Below are 23,724 nucleotides of genomic sequence, written 5' to 3' on the forward strand. Positions count from 1 at the left end.
ATGCAAGCCCTATGCTCATATGAAATTCTCGTACCATTCATCTGATTACGCCTCAGTGCGTCACCACACATCCCCTCTGCTGTAAGCCAGGACTGTGTGTGGAAGGTGCACAGCAGATCAAAGGCTACTGACATACAATCACTTCCTCAACATAACTGCTTTCTGTACAGTAGGTTCCACGTTAGGATGTGTTTTAAAGACTGGAAATTTATATCCATAAATTACTTCTGCCCTCTCTGAACCTTATGTTAGAATTTATGTTGTTAAAGAAAGGGACTGGGAAGTTCCTAAAATTGTCGGGTTATAAAGCAGGCATTCATCTTTTAGTTCAGCGTGACAACTCTTTGCCACAAGTGGTATCCATCCATGCTAAGGGGTAAGATACATTGGTCTTGTTTAAAAGGGGTTCATATTGTCTGAAGTGTGAATGGCAAACTCTAAAAGAACTATTGGTTTTCTTTATTCAGGTTAGACATAACAAATATGTCAGATACAGCAGTTAGTCTAGAAAAATACATTTAAAAAAATCTTCAGCAGACCATGCTCCGTGTAACAAAATCTTTCAAAACCAATTTTACAAATTATTCTACATTAATGTAAAAAGAAAATCTTAAATTTAGCATCATGGATTCCACCAAATATCTATCTATCAAAACATGACTTTCACTATTTGTAGGTGTTAGAATTCATAATACATTTTTCTAATGTATCCTGTACATATTAAATAACCTAAAAGGCTCCTCTTGTAGTGCATTAACCATTTAGCAAGCACACTCAGTATTTCTCCAGTACCATTTGCATTACAGTTATTTGCCTGCAAATGTAATTAACATCTAAAAGTGCACACAGTTAGATTCCCTCCCTCCCCATAACCTGTTTCCCTGCTGAAACCCAGACATCCACTGGAAACATTATGCTACTGTAGCTAATCTACCCATGATTAGAAATGTGTGACTAAAGTGTTCTTAAACTATACAGGGACTGAATTATATACAAGAATTAAAAGGACAGCCCGTATTTACATCAAGAATGAACTTCCACTACCACAGCATTATACCATGAACTCAATACAGTGTTACAGTCGGTGTTTACTTAGGACTTCAGATTTAGACCAGTATAACACAAAACTTAGCTCAAGAAATACCCTGAAAAAATGAACATGTTTATTAAATATTACTTATGTTATGCCATAAGCCATATCCATTGCTGGATATTCTTACAAGTTCAGTGTTTGAAATAGTGTAATAGTGTGCTGCTCTATGAAGCAGCTAAGAACTTCTAGAAAGGTTGCTGGGGAAAAAAAAGGAAATAAAGAGAAGCGGAAAAAAAAACAACAGAAAAAGGGGGGAAAAGGAAAAAAAAAAAAAAAAAGAAGGAAAAGGGGCAGCAGATACCAAGTGAAGCATCAGATTTGAATAACTAAACCAAACTGTTAGCGCAAGTCCAAGACAGGCACCACATGCAGAAACCCCTTGGAAAAGTGTCATAGAGATCTGAGTAGGTTGTAATACACAAGCTTAAGATGTTTCTTCACTGAATTTTTCCATACTATTTGGCAGGATTTTTCCCTACCAAGTGGAAGAATTTTGAGATTAAATTCCAGATTATCCAGTTTGAGATTAATGGCTTTACTCTCCGAGAACTCCAGTGTATGAACCTATATTACATTTTTCCAATGCTACTTGAAAAAGGCAAACTATAAACTTTTCAATTCACTTTTTACATTGAACTTCTCAAAGAAATCCAAAGTGTTGTCTTTAATTTGCATTAAAGTGGTCAAACATTTCTCCTGTTTCTTCCCCCCCCAAAAGTGCAAAAAATGAGTTGCTGCTTGGTCCACAAACATAAAATAATTCCTTCTGATGGAGTACCGCTGCCAACTCATCACTTCCAGCTTCTACTTCAAGAAAAACGTCAGCGTCCAAAGATGGAATTCAATTCCAGTAGAATTAACTCTACAATCTGATTCTGGTATACTGTGTGGACTGCTATGTTACCAGTCTCTTTCTCTGGTTTTAATAAGGTTGGACCAAAAACTATCGCTATACTTTGATAGGTCATTCGGTTCTTTTCTCCATTTTCTACGACTCTGAAAGAGAAAAAAATACACAAAAAGAGACCTATCAGTGTTGACAGGATGACAGAAAAAGACACAATCCAAACCAAAAGACTAGTCATAGTATTTATGTAATGAGTAGTCTTGTTATTAGGACATGCAGCTGCTGTAATTTCCCTCTCTACAAAAGTTTTGTTTTGAAATGTTATTCCTGGTCCTCTCACAATCCCTCAAACATAAGGGCTTGGCAGTAAACATCACAACTATGAAGCATACTGTCTAAGGTCTATTTGGTGCTCTGCAAGCTCACATAAAAACAGACTGACATATTGCTCATAACAAGTCCAATATAGGAAATAAAAATGCAGTGAAAACAGCCATCTAGTACTTTCAATCAGATTATTTAGCTTTAAGAGAGGGTGAGCAGTATGAAGTCTTTTCTTCTATTTCTTACTTACCTCTTCAGATGTCTAAAGAGTACCTGCATAGTGTCCTGATTTGGTTTTGGCAACTGTTTGATTAAATCTTTAACAGCAGGGACACGCTGCCTTGGCTCTTGCTCTGCAAAAGGATGAGGTATACAAACAAAAATTCAGTATTTTTGTTTAAAACTTTGGCATAAAATTTAACAGGCTGGCTGGGAATAAAAGCCATGGTTTGCAGTGGCAATATGAGATAGGACACTGCCACCTCCCGACTGGCCTCTGCATTGCAGACAGGCAATTCCACGGTAGCTACCACCGTTTATAACCAAAACATTCCTTTTATGTCCAAAATAATTAAAACAATTGTATGTATGGAACAGAACTCGTACAAACACCACGTCCATATTTTTCAGACTTACTAATTGCATTGACAAAGTCATTGAAGTGATTGTAAGTGAACAGGGGCTCTGGCAATTCTCTGAAAAACATCTTTAAAGCTCCTGTGATGACATGAATATCTTCCCATTTACTGTCATTCAAGTCCAGTTTCTCATCTGAGAGAGAAAAATGAATAATTAGTGCTAATAATTTAACTATAAAAGCTTTTTTTTAATTTGTTTTAAATAAACTTAACTATTCTTTTGTACTTATTGCTTTTAAAGCAGTGAAGACTTGCTCCACTTCAGCCCCTTCTGTAACCCATTCTGGGATATAGAGTTGTGGCAGCATAAAAAGGGATACAAAACCTCAACTACTACAGGCAGAGATGGCTAAACTCTGCCTACTACACTACATGCAGCTCTCCTACACTGAGGGCATTTTCCAGAAGGGAACAGGAGTTGCTGACATAACACAAATTTTTTTCCTGTCAATTAGGAAATGAGAGGTCGGATTGTGGATGGACTACTGTCCCCTTCCTAGTTGCACCGAACAAAACACTGAGATTTTGCCAGATGAAAGAGTTTTCTACACAGAGCATGGTGAAGAGGAGTTAAGCCCCTCCACACTAAAGGGCAGTAGCAAATCTCATTAAAAAAAAAACACCATTAACTTACAATTTTAATGCTAGTGGAAGGTTAACATGTTTGCTGTTTTTCCATAAGGTATGGAGTTATTTTGTCTGAAATAATCCCCTCTCCTCAAATTCTATTACCACCTTTCTTTAGAATTCTGTTCTAGTAATGCCTCTATGCTCCACATGAGACCAAGCCTCCAGGTTATTGGGTTTTTCAAGTGGTGTATATTACATACTCAGTTCCACAATTTTGAAGTAACTTTACTTTGAAGATGGCAGTAATTTCTCATGATATACTACAGCTATAGAGAAAATTTTTTCCTGAGCTTTCTATGAACTTTAACCATCTGAAAATATATGCAATTGTAATGTAGTTGGAAGAAGCTTACCATGGTTGACTGCAAATCTTAGCTTCTGTATCACTGCAAGATTGCCACTAACTCTGTATAAGCCATCAATATCTAATCCTGAAACAAAGAGATAAATCCATTTTAACACCTCACACATATTCGAATTCTGAAATCATTAGGCTGCTTTTTTATAGGTCTGCTCAGCAAAATTAAAAACAAAAGAAACCCACCTTGTAAAAAAGGGGGGGGGGGGGAAGTTAAACTAGTTTTTTTTGATGGGCAGGGTTTATAAGAAGAGGTTTAATTTGCTGACACAGGTTTGGTAGGGTCAAGTTCAAAGTGGTCTCTAGAACTTCCTATGCAAGTAGAAATGAGGCAACAGCTCCAAGTTTCCCCCGTGAGACTCATTATGTCTTGTATAAGATGCTCTTGGTGGGTGGGCAGGGAATACACGGGAGTCCAACATGCAAGAACCAAGTATTTTGTGGAAACAATGTTCAATTTTTTTACGTATGGTTAAGAAATCCAATCAAGTCATGCATAGAGAGCATCTCAAAGTTGTCAAGTGACCAGGTTTGCATAGAGAAGGAATGCTGTGCATGCACAGAGCTACCCAACAGCCTACAACACTAAAATGGGAAGCCCTTGCCTTAATGGATTGCACACTCAACCAGAAAAGAAGAAAACTGTCTCTGTGGTTGTTACTGCAGTTACTCAGCGGTGATTAGGAGGTAACGAATTTATTTAAAGAGTCACTTGAATGCAGCATGTGAGTCAGTGCCACTGAGCAGGTGAGTGTTGCCAGAATACCTGCAAGTCCCTGTAGCTCCTCACGGAGTTGTCTGATGCAACAGAGCACAGTTACCAGCACCATCTGACATATCCCTTTTCCCCATAATCCACTAGTCATTCCTTTACAGAAAGAACTGATTTGAAGTGTATTGGCAGTAGGAAGAAGAGTTGGAGAAGTGGGGGAAAAAAGCTGTTCATTTCTGTCAGCTTCCCCTCAGGTATTTAAAAAAGGAAAACTTCACTATCTTCACTGCAGTCCTGTCTTTAAAATAAAAAAGAAATAAAAAAAAAAAAAGGAACAAAGCAAAATAACCTCTTTCTTACAACCTGCAGATCACAGGTGGAATAAAACCTGCTGTCACAAGCAAGGTGGCAGTTTGTCAAACTGCAGTAAGGCAATGGAAGCAGCTATTTTTCCCCTCCCAGGCCATAAGATAACAGCATTGAGAAAGAGGTCTACAGGCTGCAACAAAATCCTAAAGGAACTTTCCATGAAAATGCCTTAGAATTCACATGTATTCCCCCTGTAACACTTACCCTGATTCTCAAGAGAGCGTTCTCAGATTAACGGACTGGAATATATCTGAATGATGATTATGGAGATGCCATAATCCCCTCTCAGTCATGTTTTCCAAGAGATAGGGCAATGACAACAGCAAGAAACAAGCAAGAAAACCAGCAGAGACTACAGCCATGTCAGGAGTCACAACCAACATATTTTCAACAAAGACTGAAGGTGTCCTTTACAGCAGACAACCCAGAATGTCACATGGAGCTTTCAAAGTTTTCTCAGTTATTAGGTAGGAGACACTTATTTGCAATGAAAGCAAATAAAAATTGAGTCAATGTGTGGGCACTGATAATCTCCAGAATTACATAAAATTTAGCAGTCGGTGTAACTGGCTGAAGGGCATCAAGCTGATAGACTCATCTTCTGGCAGTCAATGTGTATACAGAGCAGGAACACAACCTCTTCCGAGAAGTTTGTTTCAAGGAAGTTTTAATAGAAGTGATTGTTAGCATGCTTAAACCTTCAAAAAATGAATGGTTGCATTTTGTTTCTCTCTTCTAATCTGAGAAGATTACTACTTCTTGTAATCCCTCTTTCCTTAGAGCCTTGCTGCCAGGAGGCTGCTCTGCCTTCCCATCAGCTCAAAATATACTGAAGCAGACCAGTTGCTCAGATATAAGATTTCCTCCCCTCTTCCCATTTTGGATTCCACCTACGTCCCCATTCTTGAAAACCCAATGCTAACTACAGATATAAATTTCAGATTATTTTCCCCAAATAACTCTACAGTATTTTAAGATTAAAACATTCCAAATTAGGTAAGAGTGGTGAGCAAAAGAGATTTGAAAACAAAAAACTTCAACCATACCATGTTCCTCAACATGCTCAATGCACAGCTTCACGAACTTTGGCACCGTGCCGTTTTCTCTTTGACACAAGCTGGTGAGATTTGAACCAAAAACTTGATCTGGAACCAAGTAAAGAGACTGATTTACGGTGGAACAGGGATCAAGTGACAGAACTAGTTCAGGTTAAAACAAACCTCTACAAAGGGCAAAGACTACTGGATACAATTGTCACGGTATTGGAGTGGAAATAGGAAAGTTTTGAAAAGAGTTTGCAGCAGCTCCCAGCGAGAAAAAGCTCCCAGTAAGAAAGAGTGTCAGCAGTTAAACAAATGTGAGCCTCTGAATAAGAAACTTTTGCTACTGAAATCATTTTAACCCATCAGGTGGTACTTGTAAGAGTCATACAGTTAATAATGTAATGAGAAATGCAATGGATTCAAACGTGTCCTGTTACACTCCATTCCTGTTCTGATTTCAAGATATACTTATTGTAATCTTTGTTAAAAATGTGAACAGAGATAATAAGTTTTAACTAGAGTGAAAGCTTTAGGTATTCCTTGGGTGAAAACTGTAAAATTTCTTTCACTGAACCTACTATTGAACACAGCAATATGTATCAATTTATTTAATGTATAGTATAGTCTTTTAATGTATAGTCTTCTAAGTTCTGATATAGATTTGTAAAAAAACCTTAACAGAGTTCTGAATGGATACAAATGTGACTATGCATAGGCAACCTCTCTGCAAGGTCAGAATCTAAATATAGATATTTATGGTCAAAGATAAATTTGAGTCTTGTTTTCAAAACTACAGAATCCAGGGGGAGTGTTTTCTATCATAAACTGGAGTAAAATGAAAATCAGCTTGGGCAGAGAAGAGAATCTTGCAACGTCTCTCTGAATTTCAGCAATGTTGATTCCTCTTATTTCAATTATGTTATCACCAAACCCTTTAATAGACCCATTTCTATGGCTTTCATCAAAGATGACCAAATAATAGACGGCCTCCTCTGTTCAGATGCATGAGACAGAGAAGCAAAGCTCACACTCTTAAAGGGAAGAAGGTTTTTGTTTGGTTGTTTTTTTAACCAGTTAAATAAGGTATGTAAGTGGTCATCTTCCCAAAATGAAGCATATCTTACTTCAGAGCTTCTGCAGAGACTGCTCTTGCGTTTACATCATGCACAGTATCTACTTCATTTCCATTTTTCATGTTTAGTAATTTAAGTAGATTCATTAACAACTCTTGCATCTTGACAATTGCTTTGGGAAATCCAAACAGCACACCAAACCAATTATACAGTATGAAAATGGGCATTTAATGGGCATTTAGCATATACATATAAGGCCAGTGGTCCAAACCACCTGGAGCCCTGCTGCAGCTACTCATGCAGCCAGCTGTATAAGCAGAATCAGTAGCAAAGTACTGAAAAAGTGCATACAGTAGAAAGCCAGGGTAGCATGCAGCTGTGGTAGGTAAAGCAGTGCAGATTAGGTAGCAGAAGAAAATAGTAGCATGTAACAAAGTAATTTGCTACAATTGCCTTTGACTTTATTAATTTCAACATAAAGAGGAATAATATTTTTTCTTCTTATCTCAAAAGTAACTTCCGTACTTTGGTTTTTCCATGTGACAAAACTTTAACACAGTAACTTCTCCACTTAGTGCATGCTGTTTCAAGTGGATTTTTCTTTGCAGAACTTTTCACTATTTTTTCTGCTCATACCAAGTTTGCCAAGCTTTCCATTTACTAAGCTTGTTCTGTAGCAGCCACAAAAGTAAGTTGGTCTTTTAAATAAAGACCACTTCTGTATTCTTCATTCATACAGCAAATGTAAAACTGTACAGTGCAGATCCAACTTTTAAAATTTACACCATGCTTTTAAATAAAAACAAACTCTTCATTCCTTAACGTCTTTATTAAAAATCCAATCATTAGCACGCACATGTACAAATTAAACTTGGCTTAGTGTTTACTGTTGCTAATGTCAAAAGTTACGTCACTGAGCCATGACATGAATACTAATCTGTAAAGCAGAATGAAATGTCGAAGTCTGGGAATAATGCCTCCTTATTCCAAACAAAATTTCCATCATTTACAGTTATATTATATTTGCAGATACACAAATATATCAAACACCACATGCAACAGAAGCACACCTGTTAAAGTATGTAGTTAGGCAAATTACAGTAGGATTTGGTCTGGTATTTGCCTACCCATATGCTATTTTGACCCTAGTAGAGCACCATCTACAAGTCCTGCTAAAGCATACAAATAAATAAATAAATGAAGTTTTACAGTGAGTACCAAGTCAATAATTTACACAAACAAATCAACTTAAATCTGTGCAAATACTGTTCTCTGAAAGTTTCTACAAGCGTGACAAAAGGAAATCAATTCTTTCATATCTTTGACTCAAGAGTATCTGTAAGATCCATTGTTTGTGAAACAAAACAATGTATACATTAAAAAAAACATTAGGGGAAAAATGTTAAAGTTAGGATTCCTTTAACCTTATCCTGGTTTGCCTAAACATCTCATTTCTTATGAGATGGCACAATTGTCTGGTTCCACACAGACTAAAACATCCTTGTGAAACAGATGAGTACGTGCACCCAGCTTTGTACCCAAAGGGCTTTTCTTTCCCTTATGTGCACAGCTCAGAAGAGTGAAATGCAGTGCTTCTTAGCTAAAGAGTCCAAGTCCAAATGGGCTCCTAGGCCCTCAATTTTCACTGCAGTTTTGCCAGCAGTGAGCTGAAGGAGAGCTCATTGCTCATAAACCCCTGTGCAGTTTAATGGCTCGTAGCAACGCTCAGAAGTACAACAGTCAATCACCAGTTCCACTATACATTCAAGACTTTTGTTAAACAAACTATACACATGTATTTTACTCTGGAACTAGACCATTTTAACCCCCATTTTACACATGAACTACAAAACTCAGCTTTCCAAATTATTTCCTCTGTTAAAAAGGTTCATTTACCCTTAATGTAGCCTTTTTCACGGACGGCTTGTAACGTAGGGCGCCGTGTAAGAAACTTCTTGAGCTTCGTTTTGGTCTTTTTCTGATCTGTGGAATCTATATTGCTAGGTGCTTTCACTGCTGAAAAGAGAAACACATTCAGCATTACTAGCCACAGAACCAACACTGCATTTATCAGCCAAGAAACCAACACTACAAAAAAAAAAAAAGAAAAAAAAAAAAAGAATTAAGCTCCAAGATACATAAAAAAGCTATTCAAATTTGCAATGCATCCACAATTTTTACCTTAACTTTTTGGAACTCCTTGTAAATAGCATCCAGTTTTCAAACCACTAAGACAACTCTGTCACAAAAAACCTGCAAAGCCAACTAAATAGTAGCTTACATAAGGAATCGATGTGGAATTTTAAAAATACAGCTATGTTTGCAAACCTGTCTTGTGTCTCATTAGGTTAGCTATTTTTGAAATAAATAAATATTTTCTTGAAAATTCCATATAAGACCTGGAAAAAACAGTCTGCCTGATTAATTTTTCTGTGCACAGGAAGTTAATTTCTGCCTTTTAAAGGAATTTAGCTCCAAAATTCTGAAGTTATAATTAAAAATGTTTAGTTTCTCTAAATCAGCCAATACATCATTACTAACTTAGTGAAATTGTAGTTTAAGCTAACAGTGCAAATATTTATAGATGCTGTGCCCCAGATAAAAATCAAGTAAAACTATTATAATCAGTAGATCAATAAAAGAATTCTTATTCAAAACTGTTTATAAAAGTCAGATAAAACAAATACCTAATTACTTCTGTGCATTTGACACCACCTCAAAAATAATTCATTTCACCACCACTTATTTTCCCATTTTTAATGTGTTATACAGTAGAGGACAAAGACATTTCACACTTTTTTAAAAAAATCTGATCAATAAAACACGGAAGAAAATTTACCAAATGGCATTAGGATGCAGAATGAACTACATAAAAAACTGTTTCCAAACTTGAGTAGTTTCATTTTTATCTGTCCTTTTGAATTCTTCCCTATTTACACGTAATAATGAAGATGCAGAAAATGAAAACGGGCTAGAAAAAATTAATGGAAAAATTTCAACTCACAACGAAGCTTCTTAGAGTCTTTATTCTCCTTCTCTTTCTCTTTGTCTTGTTTTTCCACCCCAGGAGAATCTGGTACCTCATCTTCTAATGGTTCATCAGGCTCTATTACCTATTAGATTTAAGATACACAGTGATCAGTTTGCCAGTTCACAGAATATAGCATTAACACACAGGTTTCCTGTAGACAGTTCTACAATACATAATTTTTCCTCCCATAATGATATTCAGTTGGTTCTTTCCTGAACTCCAGGTGTTAAATGTCTCGTCAGAGATGATACCATTTCTGGCAGAGTGAATTACTTTGAGAAACACTGTTTCATCATAAGACTCAATAAAGAAAGTTTTGCTGGGCACTGAACAAAGTACAACCAGCTCTTCACGATAACACTTCATTACATCAACCAATAAACAATAGAAATTAATTTTGGTTAGGTTTATTTTCCAAATCCAATAGACAAACATCAGCTATTTAATGGTCTGCTATAAAAATGCCTGACTGATCAGAGTTGAACACTTCTAGAGCATTTACCTAATTTCTTATCTCTGTAACTAAAATTTTCTTTATAGAAATTAGGGCTACCAATTGGAAAATTTCACTACCGTCAAAACATACACTGAATTCACTCTGAAAAACTAAATGTACCCCTGCCTAAAATTCTTGTCCTGTGTTACTGCTATCTCAGCATATTCTCATTAAACACTGTCAAGTGAAAATGTAGATCACACTGAAGTGTGGAGGTGGGTAATCTGTACATCTGCAGCCTCATACCTATGCTATGTGCATGACTGCACATCAGGAGATGGGAAAAGAAACTTCCTCAGGTTTCAGGACAACATATTCCCTTCCAAAACCACATTTTTTCTTACTTCACTTCCACTGAAGTGAACTGGACTGCCTACACAGTTACCAAAATCTAACCATAGAGTGCCTTCTGTTCCAAGGAAGGACCTTTTAAAAATAAGGCAGTTGTGTACTCCAGAGCATTCGGTGAGTAGCAGCATGACTTCACTGACTAAGTTGCATTTTAACTTAAAGTGCAGGTGTTGGCTTTAAACACCTTCATTCTTGTTCCTTTTCGAAATTTTTGGATAGCCTTTTTACACAAAGACCAATTTATTCAACTGCCCAATTCATGTCCCCAAGGATCCTCCATCATTCTTCATGAGGCCTCAAAGCTCTTTAGGATTCACACATTTTAAACCTAGTAACTACTCGGGGAAAAAAAAAAAATCACCTGGAATCTAATTTGTATTATGTAACAAATCTAATCTAATAACTTGGAAATTTCTGTATGCAAAAAAGAGCTGTCACATCCTTTGTAGGTAGCTATTCCTCTTGCACAGCATATTGCCACAACAGTAAAGGAGCAAAGGGAACAGAACCTCCCCTGCCCCTTCTATTGAGGAAGATCTCATCATACTAGGAGCTAGTACCCTGGTCATGGGAAAAATATTCACAGCTACTATTACCATAAGCTTTCCAAAATTAAAAGTTGGCTTTAGTTCTGATGGATATTTGTACCCAAAGCTTCAGTACTCCAAGTTATCAGGTAGTCTGACGTACTTTAACTTATGCCTTGTTATCTTGGGTCTCTTGGCTACCAGCTCCCAGCAGTAATAATACATCACCATTTCTTCCAGAGTGCTGATAAACTCTCCTTATTCCACTATCACTTCCTCAACCTAACATGTAGTATCTCACTCACATCTCAGCATATCTCAGCCTTTTCATCTCCATTTGCATTTAAGCAGGAAAGAAGTGACCTCAGTGGTGTTACACAGGCCAGAAGGAAGGTTGTCGCTGAGTCACTGCCTTGCCTGGCTATTAAGGGGTCATGACATTCTCATACCACGAAAAAGCAAATTAGAAGTCTAAACCATGAGCACTCGGAAAGAAACTGAACTACTCATATTAGCCTGCTGTGTTTTGGTGGAAAACAGCCATATGTGAAAAACATCAGAGCCAAGAGAAAGGAAGGCCACTGAGTGGCACTGAAAGCAATATAAACAGAGATAAGGGGCAGCAGCCAATCTGTAACTATTAAAAAATAAAAATACATATGAAGTAAAACTTGATATGAGAGGGATTTTTTCACAAAATCTCCTCCAACACCTTCTGAATTAAAAAACTGTTCTTCTTGTTTGGCAATATCAAGATCAAATGCTCAAGCATTTTCTGATATTTAAGTAGTTGGCACTATGCTGTCAGACAGGAAGAAATAATACAGTATTTTGCCAGGGCTTTTAATTTGCACTTTAGTGCAGCCTTACTAAGTGAACAGCACTATCAAATGTGGACAAATGTGTCACGAAGCATTCCCTCAGCCATCCTCCCCGCTTCATTCCCTCTCTGTCAGAACCTTTCAGATCACTGAGACAGACAAGTATTTGGTCACAAAAGCAAGTTCATTTCTGAGATGGAGGTCAGCCCACACTTTCTCTTTCTTAATTCAGTGGACCATCATTCTTCCTCTGCCACTATTAATTATATTTCACTTGTCACCATATCCTCAAACTCCTGCTCACTCTCAAGAAGATCAGTAAATGAAGATGTATGTGGAGCATTAGAAGCTGCTAAATCAATCAGTTTACTAAATAATATTACCTTGAAAATAGAGCCTTCATGACTCAAATACATACCTGATTATTGATGGTATAGTTAAGAACCTTATACCATTCATTAATAAAGCCGTCATTATCAGATTGAATTAAGAGTTCAGTTCCTTGGCGGGTTTTTAGCTTTAAAGAAATAAAAACAGATACCATTAGAATTAATAAACACACCACAATTCAAAAGTGAAATTATCCAAATCAAATTAAACTTCTCCCTGGCATAACTTAGATAATACATAGCCACTCAAGAACACTTACCAGTGAAAACAGTAAATAACAATCCGCTTAAAATTGAAAAGCATATCCCATATAGAAATATTTAAAATGGACGTTTCTTGCAGGTACTAAAGATACCATATACATTCAGGTTGGTAGAAATGCATAAAAAAACCATTTTTTTGAGGTTTTGATTTTAATTTTAGAAAAAACCTCTTACATCAATAATTGAAATGCATAGATTTCTTCATTTAAATGAAATAATTCACCTCAATAACATTCTTTTTGCTGGATTTGTCTTTTGAGGCCCAGTCAATCAACGCCCCTTTGAGATCCACTGTAAATTCTGGCTTAGACTGATTGACACCAAACTTCTGGAAAAAAACAAGAACAATGATGTCAAACTTAAAAACAAAGAAATTCCTTACAGGTACACAATCTGGCAATTCCCTAAATACAACATTGTTATTTACAGTCTATACAACTTAACCCAAATACAGTACTTTGCCACAAATCCACAGGCATAATACCAGGAAAACAAAAAACCTCACGTTGAGCACCCTGTAAGCATATCTACTACAAGCTGTTCAAACTAAAGCCTTCAAAATTCCATAACTAAGTGCTGATCAGATTCCAGTAGAGTTTTTTTCCCTATCAGAAATGGTAGAAGTCCAAACAGCGTTTGATTGTAGCTTGATTTTAATCAAGATAGTCACAAGCTTTAAACAAAACTAGCTAATAAGTAACTGAACAAAAAAACCACCAAACATTGTCACTTAATCAGTGGTTGTACATAAAACTAAAAATCAACCCAGACAGTAGGTTTGCTAGACAGAAATCACATCCCTCCACACTGAGTAAGCACTTTCAGATTTTACATTTATCTATAAATTTTTTTTATTTTTTTTTTAAACATTTACACCCCAATGCTTTTATATTTTTCTGTAGTGCTTCCACTGGGGCATATCCTACCAAGTAAACAGAACTCATTGTCTAGCTACTAAACTAGCAAATAACCAAATAAACAGCAAATAACCAAAGCAATGAACAAAAAAAACCCCTGAAACATTTAACCCACAAGTAACCCTTCAAACAATTTGGAAGCAAACATCAGGGAGTTATTTTTACCTATTACTTTTACATCTATGTTAGTTACCTAAATTTTTTTAAATAAAGTACCTTCACTAGGATTTCAACATACACCACATAGCTTTGAAATGCAATTCCTGAAGGAAATCAATTCAGTGGCCCATACAAAAAGCTTTAATTGTGAGTAAAATATGGAACAGGAAAAGCTGTAAGTCACTGAGTTATAGCACAGAAATTTAATGTTGTAGTTCCAGGGAAAGCTTGTAGCATCTGCTCCATCAGAAAGGCTCTTTTCTATTCCCTTAAGAAGTCTTTGATGTGTGAATGCTGCTCCTGTGACAGCTCTGGGGGACCTAAGCCCCAGGACAAACTCCTTGTTGCAAACACAAGTTTCCAGCCTGTACAAGAACAGCCATATCCAAGGGGAGAAAAAAAATGGTTCAGAAAACAGGACTAATCTGCTGCTTCTGATTAAATTCCCAGCATGGATGTTAATTAATGCTAATTGTGTTTTAGAAAGGCTGTTTACCACTGAAAAATCTCCCTGCCTTGAGTCCTAAGGGCAATGAAGTGTTGAATGGAAAGTAGCAACTTAACTTCTTTATTTTACCCCTGAAATATCAGAGAAGGGGAGTATTTCTAATTTACCCAATGCCAATTAGCACTTGGGAAAAAAAAACTCCACCATTTTTCCCTTTCTAACTTAAATCTCAGATACCTCATCTAAGAACATTTCTTGTTAATTATAGTAGAGAGGCCCAGCTCAGCAGCAGAGTCCACAGGAACAATCTCTGGGCCACTGTGGCTCTTGCAGCAGCTGCCTGTTCAAGAGAACGTCACATAACTGCTGCACACACAACAAAAGTGTCCCAGACGCACTTCCTGGCAGCCTAGATCAATATTGCTGCGTGTTGGAAAAAAATTCAAATCAATTTATAGAGTTTGGCACTGGAGAGAGCAGGAAGCTGGTGCCGAAGTCCACTGTGGGACTGTGGGTGGGGAAGGTCTGCGTGTGATTAGTTAAAAACACGACCCAGATGATGCTGTGCAGCACAGGAGAGGAGGAGAGGACCTGCTGCAGGTGAAGTGAACAAACAACAACAACAAAAATACGAGTCACTGCTGCTCTGACCAAAAGGAAAGCCCTCCAATACTTAGCTTGCTGAACTCCACAACTGAGAGATTGCAGCACTACCTCCAACACCTTTACACTCCACCCATCATTTTGGCCTGACTCCAGTATTTCAGAGAAGCACAGAAGAAAGTAAAAACCAGAAGCTAAAAAAGGGAAAAAAGAAGAAGTCTCCCCCCACTTCTTCACTCAAATGGTGGCCAAATTGCTGTGTGAGATCCAAGGGTAGGTAAACCCATGCAAATAATTCAGCCTCACTGCAAAGCTCTTCTGATATACCAATATATTACATAATTATCACAAACTTAACTTTTCTATTCCAGGACATTTTAAGTTTACCACGCAGGCTCTCCTGTGAGCTTTCCTGTCAAGGCTCTTTTCTGTTCCTGAGTCTATGAAAATGAGATGCCAGTAGCTATTTCCCTCCTTGAAAGCTTCCAGGAGCAAGTCCTGAACAGGGCTGCTCAGACACTCTGCTTACAAAGGTCAGCTACAGGCAATTGAACCCTCCTGGAGCAAGTAGATTCTGCTGACAGAAGTAAAAAAGAAAGCCTTTCCCTTTGCAACTGCTGCCACACAGACATTAAGTCTGCTTTCTCAAAACAGAGAGTACTACCCAGTCAGCACCAGTCAGGATAAATTCAGTTCTTACTGAGCAGACACCTTATCCTTACCGGATTTCTCTTCTGAGCTGTCTAGAAAGTTTGGAAAGGGCAGCAGTGTGAGGCAGAAAGAGGGAGAAGTCTACTTGGTGCTGCCAGCTGTCTTAGATATGAAGCTGTCCCTACAGTCACTTCTGACAGCCTTTTTTAAAAAGAAAAAAAACAGTCACAGGATGTGCTTATGCTGAGATATCTTTTATTTTTCGGAAAGAACAGGGTGTTTTCTTTGCTTTGGATATAGTAGATGCTGTGCAGCTTAAGGACAGATGTATACTGACATCAATAAATAGGATAATTTTCAGGATTTTCTCTAAGTCCTGAACGCCTGCACAGGACAAGCCACACAGTCTGTACTGTGACATACTTCAGCATTCTTTGGAAACAGAACTGGATGTTATTTATGCAAAGACCTTGGATGTGCAAATGACACCTGGCTTTCTTGTAATTCTGTTTCTAATTAGAGCTGGGTGGAATGTTTTAATTCCAAGTCCTGCTCACCCAAGGATGGACTGCAGAAAGAAAGCTGAGGAGACAGATACTCCTTTGTGGCTGGTAAGGGAGCTTCAGAACTTACTTTTCACACTAGTATTAATAAAAAAATTCCTCCTCATTCACCTTGAGCAACAAGCTACCATACTAGCTACCAACATTTTATGAGTTTCTGATTAGCACCACTTCTGTGCTTGGCATCTAGACTTCAAAACATAACTACAGATGCTTAAATTATATATAAAAAGAGCCCTACAAAATTTACATCAGCTTTCTATATGTGGAATATAGCAAAAATATCTCTGTGTTCTTTTTCTTTCATCTCTTTATGTATAACATTTACATTTTTGGATATTCCAATTATAGCTAAAATTATCAAACAACAGTTATATCATTGTATCAAAGTTATCATAGGCACCATACAAAGATTCTAAATTAGTTGTGTTAGAAAGAATCAGACATAAAATATCTGTTAAAAAACTAACCATATCATGCTACTCATTAGTCAAGGCACTAGTGGTTCAAATAGTAGGCAAATTTGGGTTTATAATTCTGGCACCAGTGAACCAGATACACTTTCTGCTTTGTTCCAGCAGAACAATTACAGGATTATTGCAATACACTTGTGTTAATTTTAACCTTGGATGACTTTCAAAAACAGCAAATAAGATATGTGAGGTGTTATATGAAGTGTCAAAACTAAATCTTGGAAAAATTCAGGTTTACTTTCAGGATTAGTGGCAGATAGCCTTACAGCGACAAGAGGCATGCAACAAGAACACATACAGTGATAGCTGAAACTTGGGCAGAGTTTACATAGGTGACAGCAGGTCGACGACTGAGAGCATTTTTCCAAGAAGAAAGCAGCGAGAGCAAGAGCTCAGGAATTGAGCCCACTTGGCAAAATGACTTGATGAGAAAAAGGAAGAAAAGTGATGAAGTCACAAAACAATGCACAAAAAAAGAAGATATGGTTATATCAATCACTAGACGAATGCTAAATAAATGTTCTGCTTGTAAGATGAATAAGAAATGTAATTCTTTATGTCAAACTGTTAGACTTGACGTCACCTTATTAAAATATGCACACAGAACCAAGTTTGAGAGGGGAGGTGGAATTTTTAATACCCCAAAAAAATTTCCTACAGAGAGCAAAAAGAGTGTGTGCTGAATACTTAATTATTTACAAAGCCAACTGTGAGTATGCAGATACACAACACTCAGTCCTTGAAAGAGTTTCTCGCTTAATATTTCCAGCTTCACTTTATTTTGTTTATACTGTTGATACTCATTTTCTGACCCTACTCTAATATTTCACAGTACACATAATTGACAGAGTCTCACAAAAATATTGTGACTATGGTACTTTTGCGCCACTTAAATCATCAAAAGAATTTATGCCTTTTTATTTTTCCCACCAAATGACCACACTTGGATGGTGTAATACAACTTACACTGGTGTCCCTAAACCATGCAACTCTGCTTATTGGTTATCTTTTATGGATAGTTCATTTGGGCACACATCACCCATAACATTACCATATCTTCATGAACACTTTGGCATTGTGTGTTTAATGATAATAACATATAGCTGAAAAAAAGGTTTTTTGATCTACAGCTACATTTGGATGAAGACTATTAGTAGCTGTAATCAAGACTCTGGAACTTGACTAGTTATTCAGGCAAAATGTTTTACTTTCTAAACAAGCATATTTACACCTCTAAAATACTTTTTGGATCCTTAGCTATAAAAGTAAATTGCAGAAGTCACCAAAATCCACTTCCTACCATAAAGCATAATTTACCTTCTCACATGATTTTCATCTTTACGTTTTTTCCTTCCTTTCTTTTCCCTCTGCTTGACCATCTTGGTCAACTTTACCCTTTCTATTCTCTTCTACTCCAAATTTCATTTATCCATCCTCACTCAATTTTTTCAACCCCCTTTTCTGCAGAAGGGGAAAAAATATGTTTGCAGCTCTGAAATGGACTCAATGCTATAGAAAAGAATTGTCAGTTCCAATTCACTACCCAAAATGAAGAGCAGGAGAAAGTAAGCCAAGTAGAAAAATCAGTAAAGAACAGCAAGATAGCATTATCTGTAACAGGCAATTTTGCTGGAATTCATATGATAATACACCAAAATAACCAACACTGAATCTGGCCTGTCTTTAGTTATTGCAGGAGATCCACAGAGTTTAATGTCAGACCTTCAAAAGTAGGTAAGTAAGGCATAGATAAAAAGCCATTTCTATACCTATTATTGTAGGAATGTAGCTGGATAAATATAGCTAATTTAATTATTGTGCTATTACCCTAGAGGTGACATAAACTGAATAATCATCATCTTCAATGTGATGTTTCTCTTTAGGTCTTCATCAGACAACAAAATAGAAACAAGTATTTGCCATGCTCTAAGCAGATCTAAACCAAGATATGGAATCCAGCAAGACAAAGAGTAAATTATAAGACAACAATATGATATTGCTCAAATAGGCCAACACAAGAAGCCAAGTGTCAGACTATTTTATTACATGTATCACATTCAAAATCACTTGGAGTTTCTGAAAAGATATCCAAGAAGGGTAAAACAAACAAACTGTTTAGACAAACACATTAATAAGGAACACAAAAATATCTGTTCTGGTGCAAAAACTTCAAGCCTACAGGGCACCTGAAGACCTCTTTATCAGTTTCTTACTTGTCAAATATAGACACAGAAGAACAACTGTTTTCCTTCTTATGGTACATCATAATTGTTACATTAAACTATTTTCTCGCCAACTTACACACTCTTATTTTTTCTAAATTAGGTGTATATATATTGGTATCTAGACCATACAAATAAGAGAGCTTTAATTTATTGTGCTTTACATGACTAACACTTCAGTGAGGGTGGGGGTTGTTCCTCAGCTTACCCAGCCAGTTCCACTTCCTTGGGTTTTAGTGAACAGCAGTGACGACCCTTGTAACACTGCCCATGATGACATCCAATTCTTTCTGTAAATAATTGTAAACAAACAAAATAAATTGACTTTGAAAGTAGATATTTAAACTGCCCATCATTGTTGCCCAGCTGACCTGTATGTTAATATACTTAAGCGCATATACAGTCATTAGTGGCATCAGTAAGTCTTAATTACTATCATATTTGTAGAAGAGAATGTATGTTAACAGTCCCAGCCTGACCATCAAAGTCTAAATCAAACAAAGCTAATTAGTAGTGGAAGCAGTTCACCAGGAGAAATACCATGCAATTATAATTTCAAAGGGGCTAATCTGGAACACTCAGCCTAATGTGTACTTAACAGATCATGCTAAAGTACTGCATAATTCTGAAATTCATTGATCACATCTCAAATGCAAGTGTCCCATATTTATGTAATAAGCTAATTTACATTGGCAACAAAATATTTGCTGAAAATCTAAAAAAAATTAAGGAAATTAGGAACAAACGAGTTGTTTCAGTTGTCTATTTGATTTTATGCCTGAGGACCTGTCCTCCTGAGGTCATTAAAAAAAAAAAAAGTCTTGACAAGCCCTGAATATCTATCCCCATTACCCAAACATAAATTATGACTCAGCAGCTCTCAAAGTGACAGGGTAGACATGTTGCATTTTTTCTGTACAGCAGCAGTAATCCAGACCAGTGACTCCAACAGATGTAACAGAAATGGTGACAGTATATTGCACCAGTAGCAGCTTACACAAGCCACTGTCCACTCTGTCCTACTGAGTTCTTAGGAGCATCTCTGCAGAACCAAACTGGAGGTCAGATGTGCTGTTCAGCTCCACTGGACTAGGTCAGGGTGGCTCTAGAATAGCAGCTGAGTGTTGATTATCTAATCCTCAGGTAAAGCATCCTTCATGTACCAAAAGTCTCAGAAACATTGAACTAGAGGTAACACAATATTAGATCTAAAAGATTAAATTTAAAAAAAAAAAAGGCAAAAAAGGTAAAAAGTAAACCTAAATTAAATCTGAGGATGTGCCACACTTATGCAGTATTTTTCATTGACTCTGCAAAACACCAGAAATGTATGTTAGCCAGCACTACCTGATTACACATTATGATTTATTGTGCAAATGCCTGCCTGGGAGGCAGAGAAAGAAAGTTGGAAATGAGGTCACTCATCACCTACAGGGAGACTGATGTCGGGTGTTAACACTGCTTTGAACCCTTCGCATGCAGAGTGAAGCAAGATTTAGGGAGCACATGGCATGTACACTTCTTGGAAATTACAGGACATGGAGTGAAACTCTGAAAGCTCCTCTTACACCAATTCTATCCAAGGAACAAGATAGTCTATAGCCTATACAGACTTTCTCTTAAATCAGTCAATCAATCCCATTTTAAAAAGCTGTCTCTCCTCAATACACCTTTATGAATTCTCTGCCTTGTGTGAAGTCCTGGTATACATGAGCCTCTAGCTCTCTGAAGTCCATTATCTTTAGCTCACTGGGAGAAACACATGGGATAAGATTAACACTGTGTCCTACAGGAAAGCCTCTAAGGCAAATTCAGACAAAAAGTAAGAAGCTGCAAATCCCAGCATGCTGTCCCAACATAAAAGACTTTACACAAACCTTAAGCACCTGCACTTCTAGAAGTCCAAAACTTACCGAACTTTCTTCCCATTTTCTGTAATTTTTGTCACATTTAATAAACCATACTTTTCTTGGCCCTGTAAGATAAGAGTAAGATATAAGAAATATAAAAGAAAATCTGATTCTATTAACATCACATCACCAAATTCAATCCCCCAAATAATCAATTGCTGGCAAGGAGCTATCTTTACCCATGCAATAACTTCAAGAAACTGTCTTTAAGCATATTTAAATATGCAGAGATCAGCAAAATCAAAATTCCTCTGGGGAAGTACTCATTACCATTCAGAGGATAAAAAGCTTTCCTTCATCAAGACCTAGGTTATTTGGACAAACCAAACTAAATAATTTGTGATAGCAGACAGTGGAAATTATGAACGTAAATTTATAATTATTTGTGTAATAGCACATTAGTTTTTTTGTCCTTTACTAAAAAAGGCTGACAAACAGCCTAAATTCCCTGACAAATTCTTCAAGTAATTTTAACACAATTTCATATTTTAAATAAAACATGGTTGAAATGCATGAAAATACTAACATATTCATGTTAAAAATAGATGAGAGAAACATTTCTTTGATTTTTTTTTCCTATCCCCAAGGAAAATATTAGAATTTTAAACTACTTAGTTATGTCTTGTTGATGAAAACCATCTATATTAGTATGCCTACTAAAAAATTTGGAGATCAGTCAGTGACGGGTGGAAAAAGAACACTGCTGAACAAGAAGGATGTTTGCAGGTATTTCTAGTTTCTGTGCAAAAATAATAATATAACGGAACATTTGAAAAAGCATTCTAGGATAAAAAGTAAAATCATTAATTTATACCATCATCTCAAGATGAGTTATCACATTCTATCATTTTCTCCTGTCATCCCAGTCAATGGTGCTAAAAGAATATTACATTATTTTTTAATCAATTCCTTTTCAGTAACAGTTTCTAACTTTATTTATTAACTAAGCTATTAGTTGAAACAATCAACTACTGAAAGTATCCAAATTAGTTTTATCCTTAAAAAAATGACTTCAATTCCAGATAAAATGAAAACACAAGATAAATCTTCTTCAGCATTCTCCTCTAAAGCTCAAATTTAAGTGGACCCTGACTGCAGAATACTATATTGAAGAACCTTTTTTTGCTGGAATACCATGACAACACTCTTACCAGAGACATGGATCTGCTTTTCATGAACTTTAAAAATTTTACCTACATGTTTCAAACCCAGCACACAAAATACAGAAAGGACATGTTAAAGGACAAAGGTGTTTAGCTGGTGGATCAGATGTTATTTCAGTCCAGTGGCAACTATTACTCTTACTCAATTAATATCTTCATTGGCCTTTGGCTTTAATAAGCAGAACAGCCTTTCACCATCTTTCACAGTGACTGAGCAACCTGTACTTTCTGAAATAAATTATGGTTTTAATAAATTACTCATGATGGGACCAGTGGGGATGCTCCACAGAAGAGCTATTCAGAAAAAGTATCATAATGCCCTACTTAGCAGCAACACTAGGGGGTACTAACGGGAAAATTAATGTAATCAGGAAAAAGAAGTGGAAAGCAAGTTAAGGATGAAAATACTCAAAAATTTACCAGCTTTCTTTGGAATATTTAAATCCCAGGTGATAGTTAAAGAAAATATGGATTTTTTTTCTATTATCTAGAGTAGTAGTGAGCTTTTCTGAAAAACACAAGTTTAGAAATGCAAGGTCTGAGCCATATTTAAAGAAATTGGATCACATGCAGCAATAGTTCCTTTTGTGTAAGGCTATCAACTATGCTTGCTCGATAAACAATGTTTATTTTATTGTGAAAAACTGTTTGAAGAGTTCTAAGAATGGATTATCATGAATAAGCCAGAGAACCATTTCCCTGCATGCAGAGTAAGAATGAAACTAGAGAAGTTGTGCCTTTAATGCCCTGAGGTTCCTACTAAAGGGCTGGTAAAATTGATCAAGTTACTTATTTCAATACTGCTGTAGTACAGTTCCAAAATAAAAAGGATAAAACCTTCATTTTTTTTAATTATTCCCTGCTGTTAAAAAAGGAATCACATTTAAAATATAAACTGATATTAAAAAAATCTGTTAAACATTGATAACGGGTTTGACAGGCTTAGGTTTTTCACCCACTAATTATTTTACTAAATCAAAAGGACAGAGTTTATTTATGCCAGGTCCTCTGTCTCTTTAAGGAGACTGAATCAAGTCAAAATTAGAGATATCAAATACTACAAACTATTACTGACTACTGACAGTGAGGGATACTGTGAAGAGGGGGAATCTGTTTCTGTTTTTACCTCTCAAGATGTTAGATGAGAAGACGTGACTGTTGGAGAAAGTAAACCAAGTTCTACATAATTAGATATAACTTTATTCCATGGTGAATTTCTAATTTAGTCTCATATTACTAAATTGCATTTAAACCAAAGAAATTTATATTTTTTCCTGAAAGTGGAGTTGGATGTAAAGCATTTCTTTTAAAATGTAAAGCCTTCAAATTGTTGTACCCCATTATTTTTCCCAACAACAAGAAGGTTTACCCTCAATTCTCTAGTCATGAATAGCCCAGTTTCTACAACATCTACTTATCTATTTAAACACTTTGCATACTGACTGTGGCTTGATGCTTTGGTGAAGAAGGAGAGGACTCATTTTCAGGAAAGTTGGTCTTAGAAGCAGTTGATGATTCCTAGAAAATTCAAATAGTCAATATAAGTTATTATTTTTCTTACAATTATTTTCTTTTTTTTTTTAACCCTAAAGATACTTTCTCCCTCTCTCTTTTTACATATTCATACATTAGGAAAAAAAGTACTTCTT

The 23,724-nt window shown here is 36.4% G+C and overlaps 1 protein-coding gene across 12 annotated transcripts in view; it reads right to left on the bottom strand.

The window, feature by feature from the left end:
- Positions 1-436: 436 nt before the first annotated feature.
- Positions 437-23,724, bottom strand: part of ARHGAP12 (Rho GTPase activating protein 12) — a 75,121-nt gene continuing 51,833 nt past the window's right edge. For 5 of the 12 annotated variants that reach the window (XM_027648484.1, XM_027648489.1, XM_027648480.1 and 2 more), the window contains 13 exons: positions 23,519-23,593; positions 20,916-20,977; positions 19,211-19,292; positions 17,079-17,201; positions 13,190-13,294; positions 12,732-12,830; positions 10,092-10,200; positions 8,984-9,103; positions 6,018-6,116; positions 3,886-3,963; positions 2,901-3,035; positions 2,515-2,617; positions 437-2,089 (listed from right to left, as the gene is read on the bottom strand). In XM_027648484.1, the coding sequence (XP_027504285.1) occupies positions 1,915-2,089; positions 2,515-2,617; positions 2,901-3,035; positions 3,886-3,963; positions 6,018-6,116; positions 8,984-9,103; positions 10,092-10,200; positions 12,732-12,830; positions 13,190-13,294; positions 17,079-17,201; positions 19,211-19,292; positions 20,916-20,977; positions 23,519-23,593 (1,365 nt within the window). In that variant the 3' untranslated portion in view covers positions 437-1,914. The remainder of the gene's footprint in view (positions 2,090-2,514; positions 2,618-2,900; positions 3,036-3,885; positions 3,964-6,017; positions 6,117-8,983; positions 9,104-10,091; positions 10,201-12,731; positions 12,831-13,189; positions 13,295-17,078; positions 17,202-19,210; positions 19,293-20,915; positions 20,978-23,518; positions 23,594-23,724) is intronic. The other 7 variants (XM_027648486.1, XM_027648491.1, XM_027648483.1 and 4 more) reach the window with 4 other exon arrangements.

Source organism: Corapipo altera, unplaced genomic scaffold (genome assembly GCF_003945725.1).
Source record: "Corapipo altera isolate COAL_440 unplaced genomic scaffold, ASM394572v1 47, whole genome shotgun sequence".
In the NCBI taxonomy this organism is placed as follows: domain Eukaryota; kingdom Metazoa; phylum Chordata; class Aves; order Passeriformes; family Pipridae; genus Corapipo; species Corapipo altera.